At 43.6% G+C, this 13,204-nt stretch overlaps 1 protein-coding gene across 1 annotated transcript in view; it reads left to right on the top strand.

Annotated features, from left to right (window-relative positions):
- Positions 1-200: 200 nt before the first annotated feature.
- PPP1R14A (protein phosphatase 1 regulatory inhibitor subunit 14A) overlaps positions 201-13,204 on the top strand; it is a 124,937-nt gene continuing 111,933 nt past the window's right edge. Inside the window, exon 1 of the mRNA XM_030220116.1 lies at positions 201-437. Within this exon, the coding sequence (XP_030075976.1) occupies positions 246-437 (192 nt within the window). The 5' untranslated portion in view covers positions 201-245. The remainder of the gene's footprint in view (positions 438-13,204) is intronic.

The raw sequence follows: 13,204 nt of genomic DNA, 5'->3' as shown, positions 1-13,204 counted from the left end.
TTATAGTTTCTTTAAGAAATGCAGAACTCCAAGTCCATCCATGATTAGAAAAAAAGTCACTTTTCAACCAGCAGAGATTCTTAGGTTTTTGTCAGTGTGCCACGCGTTTAAATTGCAATAGGGGCCGAAGAGAACCGGGCACTAGGACCCTCCTTTCTTCGCCTGGCTCCAGGGTGTTATAAAGAAGCTGTCACAGGCTCTGTCCTGCTTAGTATTAGTGTGGGACGGTATAGAGAGGAGGCAATATGGCTGCGAACAAGCTGGGCAGGAAGGTTTTAAACAAATTCCATTCCCCTTCCAGAAGCAAGGATGCTCACCAGGGCATCCAGAAGAGACAAGCCCGGGTGACAGTCAAGTATGACCGCAAGGAGCTACAGAAGAGGCTGGACGTGGAGAAGTGGATAGACGGGAGCCTGGAGGAGCTGTACAGGGGCAAGGTAAGGAGGGAGGGGTGTTTAATGCTGCAGCTGCTGCTCTTATACCGGATATTAATGTTTGCCTTATGCCTTCCACAGCTGAGGCTTCTAACACATTTCAGCTCCACACTTTTTTTTAGGGGGTATTTTGCTGGATTCTCCCAGTCCCGGTATCCGTGATCCTATTCTGGTTGTCAAAAAAAAAAAAAAAAGACTTCCAATTTTGAAGTTAGTAAACTGAAATGTGTGTATTGAGAACCAATAGAAAACATAAAGGCAAAGAAAATCAAAAGGGAAAATCTGTCTTTAATGGTTTGTTTTATTCATCTGGTCTGGGAGGGGGGGGGGGGGGTCTTCCGCCTTTCTGTCTCATCCTCTCCCTTTCCCCGCTGAATTCACACAATCTTCAACGTGCATTCAAAATTGTTTCCAACAGGCTGGCTGCAGTTTTATTCGGCCAGTAGATCACTCAATCGCTTTCGTGGCAAAATAGTAATAATAATAATTTGCGACCAAATTCCGTACCTAGTTTAATCTTCCAGTGACAATAGTAGTTCCTCTTCAAATTCCTTAAACTGTCCTTGGGTGCATTTGCAGGGGGCTACTTTCCTCGCTTGATCGGACACCCCAGTTATTTCTTACAGCTGTTTTTTGTTTGTAACATTCAGGCTCTGTTCACTTCTAGATTGTCCCTAATCTAAGCTAATAATCGCATGGGGTGGCGAGAGAACACACTCTCTGCTTTGGCTGGTGTGTATGCAAAGCAGAAACTGAATGTAGGTAGGAATTTATAATCGGTGAATTTCACAGTTAATATCTAAAGTCAGAGTAGGTCTGCTTGGGTTGTTGATATGCAGTGAGTTTGATTTATACATACAATACAAAGATTTAATAACTGGTGCTGATGTCAAAAGCTGCATATTAAGAAACTTACATCGGTTTCTGGTCTATTTCTTTTCATTTCAGTTTAATACTTTCGCTTTAGGGGAAAAATGCATAGGTGAGGAGGGGAGGGGACTTTTCTAATAGCAGCCTACTACTGCAACAGCTTCTCGAAGCAAAGAAACTGGCGTTTATATTTTACTTCTCCTTGTAACCTGAGGCAAATCTTTCACCCCCCCCCCCCCAGTAAAACTAAGAGGTAGACTTAACTTGTAAAAATGTATGCATGTTAACTTGCGCCCTTTAATAGCAGTCCCGATATTGGAAGTGGGGGCTTGGTCACTCTGATGCTTGTAACTGTTTATGCAGGGCTTCCTAAATATTTACTCCAGAGGCTGCAAGTAACTCATAACATTGCTGCAAAAAAGAAAGGGGGGAGGAAAGCTATTGCACAGCCCCCTCTCCCCTGCCCCCACTTTAGTTGGAACTGGATCATCTGCTTTTAGTAGGAGGGCTGGGTTTTAAATTGCCTTATTTTCAAAGCTCTGAAAGGAATAAGACCTGCATATGTGCAGAGGAAAACTGAGTAGCATCAACCCTCTAGAACGCTTTGTTGAAGCTGAGCGAGAAATGTGCCCATGTCCGAGGGGAAGGTTTTGGATATACAACTAGAAGGCAGGGCTCCTTGTCAGGAGTGGCCCTGTGAAGTAAGATTATCTATACTGTGGAATTAAGGGTGGCAATCACTTTTTCTAAGGGATGATCTTCAAGTTTACATCTCGTGTAATGAAGATTTAATTACTTGTCTGTTTTTTTTTTCTTATGGAGAAGGTGGGTGTACTGTGTTCTTTTGGGAGAGGGGGGTGATCACTCTCTAGCCCATATATTGATTGATTATAGAAGGATTTGTGATGGGAGTTGTGATCCTTTTGGGATACTCAACTGATGGCAGTGCTTAGCTGCCACTGGTGGTGTTCCTGGAAACTTGACAGTGCCATCGGATCACCAGCATTGAGTAGCTGGCCACATAAATCCTGATGTCTCCTATGCAGTTAAGTGAGGTGGCATTCCTAGCCTGTTCGCCACACGGGGCGGGTCACCACTGTGCCACCCCGGCGTGTCACACCCCTGAAGCACATCACCAGATCTCTCCTCCCGGCAAGGGTGTGCAGATGGCGCAGGTGTGCAACTGTTGGCTCTGCCAGTCCCCAGCCCCAGAACAGGAAGTAACAGTTGAGGGGTCAGGGGACTGCCAGATCCAAGAGCTGTGCGCCTGCTCCGTGCACCCCCTTGCTGCCTGCACCTGGGGCGGACAGCCCCCACTGCTCTGCCTTTGGTACACTACTGGTCAAGTGTGATAGGCAGTTATGCTATGAATAAGTGACAATGTGTTCTGATTTGCCTGCTTATCTTAAGTACTGACATTCAACAAAACTACTTAATTGTATAAGTGCTGACTCCGCCCACCAGACTACCCACAAAATAGCTGGCTCTGTTTAGTGGTCTGTGGTATTCAACAACACTAACTGGTTGTTACTGGTGCATGGCTATCTGCTGATATTCAACAGCCACTTAAATCACCTTGAATATTGACCCCTTTATTTTCATCCTTATCCACCTTGAATAGCCCTGGAGGTTGGAGCTGTGTGGCACTTACAGGTTGAAATTAAGTTAATTTTTACTAACAACAAATTGATGTATGTTAATGTCAGTAAATACCAAGTATTTTGAGGAAGGGAAATACTGCACCAATTTAAAAAGGGCGAACTAAATTCCAATAAAACATATTTATTTCTTGAGACTTGATTCTAACCTGCAAGGTCCAGCACAGCTGCTGTGTGGTTTACAATGCTAAAATACAGTATGGGGGAAGATACAAAAAGCCGGGGGGGGGGGGGGGGGGGGGGACAATAGCATGCCGATTTATCCAAAGGTCTCAGAAAATAAATAGGTTTCGAGCAACAATTTAAATTTTGTGTATAAGAAGTTCTCCATGCAAAGGTGGGGCATAGGAAGCTAAAGAAGAAAGATGCCCAAGAAATTGTTAGGTAGACAGAGGAGAGAGGACACAACTAATGGATTTGCATGGTTGAATCCAGTTCAATGCAGTGATCTAAACTGGGGAGGGGGCAAGAACCCTGCAGAGGTTCAAGGCAGAAATGAGTGAGGCCTGCACAAGTTATGTCACCTTCAGATAAAGGTGGGCTTAGGGACCTGCTGCTGTTACCTTGGTTGCCATTCCTTAACATTGGCCCTGACAACAGGTCTTCTGGAACTTGGGATTGGCCAGTTTTGTTACTGAGCCTAGCAATAACCCTCACCTTGCTGGGGATGGGGGCATTATCTCTGCAGTATCTTCAGCCCTACTGAGGAGGGATTCATACCCAAATCACTCTGCATTTTTGCTAGAATATAAACTCCACTGCTGGATGGTGAGCGCATGCAGCATTAGTAAGATGGTGTACATAAACCATACAAAGTATGGAATAGTTTCCCATTTAGTGTCTGGGCTATACATGCCATCTTGTGATTTATTTTTTTCATGTAGGAGTTTCACTTACAAACATAAATGGAAATTTTAAGGCAGATGAAGACCATACAGTCTCAGTATGTTTATCCATACCAACTACTAAGCTGTGCAATCCCTCCTTCCCTCCCCCTCAGATCCTCTGCATGGCCCACGCTTTCTTGGACTTCACACCCAGTTCTCATTTCCACCTCCACTGGGAGACCAAACCACATATCCACCCCCTCTTTATGTAGAGAGAGAGAATGCTTTAGTCTGCCCCCTTTCACATTCAACCTTTTGATCACTTTGTCAGTTTCCCTTCAACTGAGGCGTACCTGGGCATTTGTACCATGGACGTATTAAAGATTTTTTTGTATGTACTCTAGCCTGCCTTTCATCCAGGGGTTACATATTTATATTTGCATATGTTCCAACATGCTTTGATGGACAACTGACCACTTACCATAGTAGCTGCCCTTTGGACTGATTCCATCCTGTTTATATCCTTTTGAAGGTGAAGGATCCAGAATTGCTAATAGCATTCCAAATGAGATCTCACAAGAATCTTACAGAAATTCACTATGAAGTGTTGTAACATTAGTTTAAATATATTTTATATTTTTATTGAACATACACAAAGGTCAAACTAGATAGTTCCTTAAGTTTCTCTACATCCTTTATGTTGGCATGTCTGAGGATGGTTTCCCTATCTTGCAATATTGCTTTCAAAAACCTTAACTTGACCAATGATGGTACGTGCAGCATAAAGTCGGGACTGGGTTAAGCCCAACAATACTACCCCTTGGCCCTTCCATTCCTTAACTGACCAGACATTAAGGGCCCGATATTAGGCCATGAGAGTTAGCACTCTCGCAGTCGGTGTGGATCTTGAATATTCAATGCCGGGCTGTTTCTGGTGACTGGCATCGAATATCTGGTTTATTTATGGCTGGTTCCAACTTAAGCGGCCAAGCCAATATTCAGCACTGGCCAGTTAAGTTGCTGTTCAAAGATATTCCAGGTATTAAACTCATGCTGAAAATCAGTAGATAGCTGGCTATATCATGTGATATAACAGTCTATCCGCTAACTGCAAATTTTCAGTGGGTGATGGCCGGACATGTCCCACTGAAAATTCACGGATAACCGGTTATGGGGCATTTTAACTGGTAAGGTGTCAATCCTGGCTGGTTAAATGCTTTTGAATATCTTTGGGGGAGGGGTAAGACTAGTGCTGAGAAATATCATTGTACAAAACAAAAATCTTATTTATGATTAGGAAAAACACACTGAAATTCATGTTGGATAATGGATGTGGCAGATGGCAGGGATATGGGCATGATAGAGGAAAAAAACCGTGATGGAAATTTTCCTTGGTGTCCTAAGTACAATCTTATTTTGCTTAATGGTTTAATCCAGGGCTGCATACAGCTGGTAATGCCCCTTTCGCAGACTGGATTCTACATTTCACTACTCTTTGCCTCCTGCTAACAAGTTTCTAACCCACTCACTTTAAGGGGCCATACCAAGACTGCTCTAGTTAGTTTTCCTACACAACGCTCCACATTAGGATTGTCGAAGAGGTTGTAAAAAGACCAATATTGTGACACATCCAGTCCACTTAGTAAGAGTAGAGCTGTAACCGCAGTGCCATGCAGGTTACTTCTTCTGATTCCTTAGCATTTCAAGTTGGTTCACAGCTGTCAGTTTCTATCCCCTTGCTCTTTAGGGATACTCTGTATATCTTGTGCCGTCTTGAATTCCAGCAGTTTTGACCCCTTTTTTGGGAGGGGCATGTTGTCCACTTCTTTGGAGAAATTTCCTGATATTCTAGATGCTTCCTCATTTTGTCATGTCGTGTCATAGTTAATAATAATAAACATTATTGAGTCCAATAGAGACCTGTGAAATAGACCTTGGTAGTGACAGGATCACTGCCTGACAACTCACTTTTTCTCATCTGTCTCAAAATATTCACAATGGGTCTCTCTTATTAATTATCAAAAATACTAAAACACTTGGAACACTTAGTTCATCTTGATCAATTTTTTAATTCTCTTAGACCTACGCCAACATGCCATGTGTAGCCAAGCTGTGTCAGGGCCCGGTCCTACAATGACACCAACATTCTTCAAGCGTCTACAAAATCTTTCAAGTCGTATGTACATTGGATGCCCCTGCAAAAGAAGTATTTTATTTTGGACACACTACATTTTGATTCCTTATAATTAGGAAAAAGCTCATTGTTCTTTAACTTTCAAGTATTTAAAGGTCAAATCTTGATGAAATCCGACACCACATTTAGCATTCCCCTGATCTAACACTTTCGGTCTCAAAAGTTATCAGATACACTGTGTTCAATTCAAGAAACTGCAGTGTTCCATCTTAGCAGTGACTTCTACTAACTCACTACTGCGATCAGAGTGATCAGCCTATGGTTTCCAGCTGCCTCCTCACTTCACTTGAAGAACCGTATCTACCTGTCTCCAGGATCACTTTCAATTCCAAAGAAACATTAATGTTCTTCAATACCCTTTGGTGTATCGGGTGTATGTCATCCAGCCCCATCGCTTTGTCTATTTCTAATTCAGCTTGGGCCTTTTCAGTAATAACTCAAGGTGTTACCTGCTGTATCTAAACCTGATTGTATTTTCTAGTCCCTGGTCACTTATTTGTACCTATAGCAATGGTGACTTACCAAGGCCACATGATGCATCAATGGGATATGAATATTTAGTTCCCTGATTTTATCCACTCAAAACACCATTTTCTGAAAATAGTCAGAGTTAGGCTGGGATCTGGACCCTTCATTCCCAGGGCATGGAATAGCTTTCTCTCCCCCCCCCCCCCCCCCCCCCCCACACACTAAACTTGATTAAACTGCGGTGAGCATCCTGGGCCATTTAGTCTGGTGCTCTTAAACTTAACAGCCATGACTCCTCATGCCATCACATCTAGGCATCATTACCAAATTCTTTCAGGGGAGAGAAGCATCTCCAGCTTCCCAGGGAACAAGTACTGACCTGGCCCACATCACCTACCATTTCAATCGCTGGACCGGCCCCTTTATTAATGCTGTAAGCAACTTTGTATCCACTATGCTATCAAGTGTGTAAGTGAACTCATACCACATAACTTATTCAGTTCACTGCCAAGAGTGTTTAAGGGGAGAGCAGAGTAAAGGATGCAAATTAACCCTGTCAGCTTCTAAGCAGTTTGTAGATGCAAGGGAAAAAAACACAATTTGAAGTGTCTGTATACAAGTGCTAGAAGCCTAAAAAACAAAATGCATTAGAGCAGTGTTGCCCAAGTCCAGTCCTGGAGTATCCCTTGCCAGTCAGGATATCCACAATAAATATGTATGAACTTTTGAATTGCATACACTGCCTCCATTATATGCAAATCTTCTGTGCATATTCCTTGTGGCTACGACTGGCAAGGGGTACTCTAGGACCAGGGGTGTAACCAGATCTCATGGTGGGGGTCGATTTCACTAAAAGGAGCATGTACCACAAAGATCAACAAATATGAACTCCTCCAAATATATTCAGAACTGTCTTACAATATCTGCTTGTTATATTACTATCATGTTTTATCATTATCATATTACCCAAGATCCTTCTGTAATACTAAATGTCTATTTTCTTATACATTTCCACCATTCATGATGTATTGTAAGCCACATTGAGCCTGCAAAGAGGTGGAAAAATGTGGGATACAAATGCAATAAATAAATAAAATAAATGTAGGACGTGAGGGGGAAGAGAGGGCAGGCAACTTGGTGGTGCTGGAGACTGGCACTGGACGAGGCTTCAGCTGGTGGGGGTTGGGGACCCCTGCCAGCAAAAACCAGGGGCTCGGAGGAAATTTGGGGGGCCCAGGCCCACTTGGCTCTATGTAGCTACCCCAACGTCCAGGACTAAATGAAGAGGTAGATATGGTCATCTCGGAGACTTGGTGGAAGGACAATCAATGGGACACTTATCAGGGTACAAATGATCACAATGATAGTGGATCAAATTGGATGGAGGGGGGTTGTACTATATGTTAAGAGAATTGAGTCAAACATTCTGCATGAAACAGATAGTAGCATGGAATCCTTATGGACAGATTCCATGTGTGAAAGAGTACTGCTAAGGCTGTAATACTGTCACCCAGGCCAGAACGAACAGGCAGATGAAGAAATATTTACAGCAAATTGGGCAACAGTATAATGATTTCCAATTACCCATATAACAAAATAATCTCATCCACATAACAATGTGAAGCAAGAGAACCTAAAATGCCTATAATAAACGATGGAGAAAAAAAGACTTGGCAACCAATAAACGTGGAATGTTGGCAGCTTTATCTATCTTGGATCAAAAGCGCCATCTAAATGAAATGTTCAAAAATAGTCCTCCAAGCTGCACGTAATAAAGTTGTCTATAGAGCACATGCAGTCATGTTGAATACAAACAGCTTTGTATACCCCAATGCCAAAATGTCACGAACCTGAACTATCTGAAGTGAAAGCTGTTTGACCGATGATGGATATAAGCTGGCAACATTCTGTATTTATGGGTTGCTGAGCCTTTTTCACTGAAGTCTGTTTTTTTTTTTTTTTCCCCCTTGGGCATTTTAGGTCCTCCTGTTTCCATTATATGGATGAGATTTTGTTATATGGTTTATTGTATCCATTTCTCAAGTGTGACTGGTGATGTCAATTACCCCAATACTGACTGCAGGGCTGCCGGGGGGGGGGGGGGGGGGCAAGATTGCCCCAGGTTCAGTGCCGTCAGTGACGGGCAGGCAGGTTGGATTGCAGTTTGATCGTCACTTACTGCATTTTTCTCTTTCCCCCACTCTATGTGCTGGGATCTGCGTTAACGCAGCTCTGCCACCACAGGTCCTTCTGCCTCGTCCCACCTCCTGTGTGAAGTACTTCCTGTTTCTGCATAGGCAGGAGGGGATGTGGTAGAGCTGCATTAATAATCCAGGTCCCCCCAGCAGATAGAGAGCAGATGCAGTAAGCAGGGGTGTAGCCAGACCTCACGGTGGGAGGGAAAGGGAAATGGGACTTGATATACCGCCTTTCTGTGTTTTTTTTTTTGCAACTACATTCAAAGCGGTTTACATATTATATTCAGGTACTATTTGTACCAGGGGCAATGGAGGGTTTAATGACTTGCCCAGAGTCATAAGGAGCTGCAGTAGGAATCAAACTCAGTTCCCCAGGGTCAAAGTCCACTGCATTAACTACTAGGCTACTCCTCCAGAGCCCGAGGTGGGGAGGCAATTTTGGTCCTCTGCCCTGCCAGTCCCTACCCACTGCTGCAGCAAATACCATGGCTGGCGGTCCCTAACCCCCGCCAGCTGAAGCCTTCTCCAGCACCAATCTCTGGCACTGCCGCGTTACCTGCCCTGCTCTCTCTTCCCCCTCATGTCCTGTATGCTCCTTTTAGTGGAACTTGAATTTCACTAAAAGGAGCATGCAAGATGTGAGGGAGAAGAAAGGGCAGGCAAAGCGGCAGCACTGGCGGGGGTTTGGGACCCCTGCAAGCAAAACCAGGGGCCTATAGGAAATTTGAGGGGGCCTCTGCCTCCGTGGCCCCTTGTAGTTACGCCACTTGCAGTAAGTGACTATCAAACTGGAATTCTGATTTTGATATGTCAATTACAGGTTGAGTGGCAGCCTGGGCCCGGCTTTGTCTCTCGGGGGTCCTGATTGACTGGATAAACATTACATCAGGGATCACTAGGGAGGTAAAATTTCTAGACATAATATATAACAAAAGGGGAAACTATTTTAGATCTAGTCCTTAGTAGAATAGAGGGCCTAGCATAAGAGGTAACGGTGTTGGGTCTGCTGGGAAACTGTGATCATAACATGCTAGTATCTGGAGTGACATCACAAAGGATCTACTGTAGCAGCATTAAAATTTGAAAGGGTGACTGATAAAAGGAAAATGACTAAAATGCTTAAAGGATCAGCTGCAAAGGTTAAGCCTTTAAATCAGGCATGGCCATTATTTAAAAATACCATTTTGTAAGCCCAGAACAGATGAATTCCATGCATTTACAAAGATGGAAAGAGAAAATGACAGCCAGCATGGTTTAAAAGGTGAAGTGAAAGAGGCTATTTGGGCTAAAAACATTCTTCAAAAAATGGGAAAAGGACCAAATGAAGAAAATAAGTGACATAATCACTGGTAAGTTAAAAGCAAGAGTCCGTTGACGCTTGGCACATCTTCCAGGTTCACAGATTTTTCAGCTCCTCCACATAGTCACTCTTGAAATCCATTTCTGATACAGGTAGATCTCTTACATCTTCAGTCAGAAGTAAAGAATTCATTCTCTCTATGGCCTTGTCCTCCTCGAGTGCCCCTTTTGCTCCTTGATGATCTAATGGTCCTATGGATCCTCACAGGCTTTCTGCTTCTGACGTACCTGAAAAAGTTTGTTACTGTAACATAACATAGTAAATGACGGCAGATAAAGACCTGCATGGTCCATCCAGTCTGCCCAACAAGATAAACTCATTTTACATGGTATGTGATACTTTATATGTATACCAGAGTTTGATTTGTCCTTGCCTTTCTCAGGGCACAGACTGTAGAAGTCTGCCCAGTACTGTTCTTATACTAAGTTCTGAAGCTAACGTTGAAGCTCCTTAAAATTTACATTCCAACCCATCCCTTATCTATTCAGTCACGATCAGGGCGTAGACTGTAAAAGTCTGCCCAGCTCCCGTTTTGTTTCCAATTACCGGCGTTGTCACCCAAACTCTGCTAAGATTCCACGGAACCATTCCTTCTAAACAGGATTCCTTTGTGTTTATCCCACGCATGTTTGAATTCCATTACTGTTTTCATCTCCACCACCTCCTGCGGGAGGGCATTCCACATATCCACCACCCTCTCCCTGAAAAAATACTTCCTGACATTAGTCCTGAGTTTGCCCCCCTTCAACCTCAATTCATGTCCTCTAGTTCTACCTCCTTCCCGTCTCCGGAAAAGGTTCATTTGCGGATTAATACCTTTCAAATATTTGAACGTCTGTATCATGTCACCCCTGTTTTTCCTTTCCTCCAAGGTATACATGTTCAGATCAGCAAGTCTCTCCTGGTACGGTTTGCAACGCAAATCCCATACCATTTTTGTAGCTTTTCTTTGCACCACTTCCAGTCTTTTTACATCTTTAGCAAGATACGGCCTCCAAAACTGAACACAATACTCCAAGTGGGGCCTCACCAATGACTTGTAGAGGGACATCAACACCTCCTTTCTTCTGCTGGTTATGCCCCTCTCTATGCAGCCTAGCATCCTTCTGGCCAGGGCCGTCGCATTGTTTCTTCACCTTTTAGATCCTCCGACACCAACACCCCAAGGTCTCTCTCCTGAGTCGAGCTTACTAATCTCTCCCCTCCTATCCAGTAACTCTCTTTTGGGTGTCTGCACCCCAAGTGCATCACTCTATACTTCTTGGCATTAAATTGTAACTTTATACTCTGGGGAATTACTAACACTTCCAGTTTCCCACTTAGGTTTCTATATTTCTTAAGTTTATCTTAATTGCCTTTATATTACAAATTATAATAAATCTTTATTAATGTGTGTAGTAGTGCTCAGTACTAGGTGCCTATTGTTGAGCCTGGGTGCCTATTGGAGGAGTGGCCTAGGGGTTAGGGTGGTGGACTCTGGTCCTGGGGAACTGAGGAACTGAGTTTGATTCCCAGCACAGGCAGCTCCTTGTGACTCTGGGCAAGTCACTTAACCCTCCATTGCCTGCCGCATTGAGCCTGCCATGAGTGGGAAAACGCGGGGTACAAATGTAACAAAAATAAAAAATAAAATATAACACCTATGTCCACCATTATAGCACTATATATCCCTACCTCCCTACCATTCGTGCTTTGATTTTAATGGATCATAAATCTCCTCATTCCATTACAGCCTTTACCTCCATATATTTCTGCCTTCTGGGACTTCTATATCTGGCTGTAGTGATCTCTAAAGCTCTAAATGTTCATCAAAAAGTCCACTTATCATGTAGGGGCATGCTGTCTCAGTGTAGTGCCAGAGATGGGCTGTGGCTCAAGTCTTTTTTTTTTTTTTTCTTTTTTTCTTATGTTGTGTAATGGAAATGAATTTTAAAGATTGTTTTTCATCTTTGTCTTGACCGACCAGTGCACTCGGGGTCTGTATTGTTGATTAGAAGTAATTCTGTTTAAAAATAATTGTTCAACTTTGTGTGAAAATAAGTTGGAATGCAGAAGATAAGACACAGCTCTAATTAATTTGGTATGTGAAAGGGAGGATGGCACTGATTTTCCAGGCCCAGCTTGGCCACCTGGACTTGGGGAGCAGGTGACCACATCCCCACAGTATGGCTTGTTTACCTAAACAGAGAAGCATTCTGTAACTTTCCTCAGCTCTGAACATGAGTTCTGAGCCTAATAAAAAGGGGAGTTTCTTACAGTAGAGTGGGAGCTCATCTGTGAGTAATGTACGTACTGCGCAGAGGACTTGTTCCTGGTCTAAAAAGCTCCTGACTTTCACTGTAACGGGCCCCCAGCTGATGTTAAGAGCCTAGATGATGTAAGGACCAGTGATTGTATGTATATAATGTATTATTGCTTCCTTTCCTGGTCTAATAACTCTCAGCATTGCTTAGATGTAGAGACCAGTGATGTAATGATTGTTTATGATAGTTTCTAATCATTGTGTGTATATAGCTAATCCCATTGTAGAATTTAGCACCTCTAAAGGTTTCATTTATCTAATATGAATCCAAAAGAATCCACGGTAATTGAGTAGTCTGTGTCAGTGAGAGAGGCTGCAAGTCCCCCTCTTCCTTCCTTACGACTTCGATGCCTGGTTCTCTGTCTGTCTTGAACCCTCATCTCTGTCCCTCATTCTTGGAGACTTTAACATACATGCTGATGACCCATCCGACTCTTATGCTTCCCAGTTCCTCACTCTGACATCCTCCTTCAACCTCCAGCTAAGCTCCACCACCCCTACTCAAACTGGCCATTGTCTTGACCTCGTCCTCTCCTCTACCTGCTCACCCTCCAATTTCTGCGCCTCAGCTCTTCCTCTCTCAGATCACCTAATCACCTTCATACTTCATCACCCTCCCCCTCAGTCTCGCCCAACACTAACCACTACTTTCAGGAATCTCCAGGCTGTCGACCTTTCCACCTTATCCTCTAGTATCTCTAATCTCCTCCCTTCCATCATGTCCTCAGAGTCTGTTGACAAGGCTGTCTCTGCTTACAATGCCACTCTCTCCTCTGCTCTGGATATCCTTGCACCATCCATCTGCTGTCCCACAAGGTGTACTAATCCTCAGCCCTGGCTGACCCCTTGCATCCGATACCTTCGCTCCTGCACCCGATCTGCTGAATGCCTCT

Source organism: Microcaecilia unicolor, chromosome 11 (genome assembly GCF_901765095.1).
Source record: "Microcaecilia unicolor chromosome 11, aMicUni1.1, whole genome shotgun sequence".
In the NCBI taxonomy this organism is placed as follows: Eukaryota; Metazoa; Chordata; class Amphibia; order Gymnophiona; family Siphonopidae; genus Microcaecilia; species Microcaecilia unicolor.
Note: the sequence above shows the minus strand (reverse complement) of the source record. Positions and strands in the feature narration are given on the sequence as shown.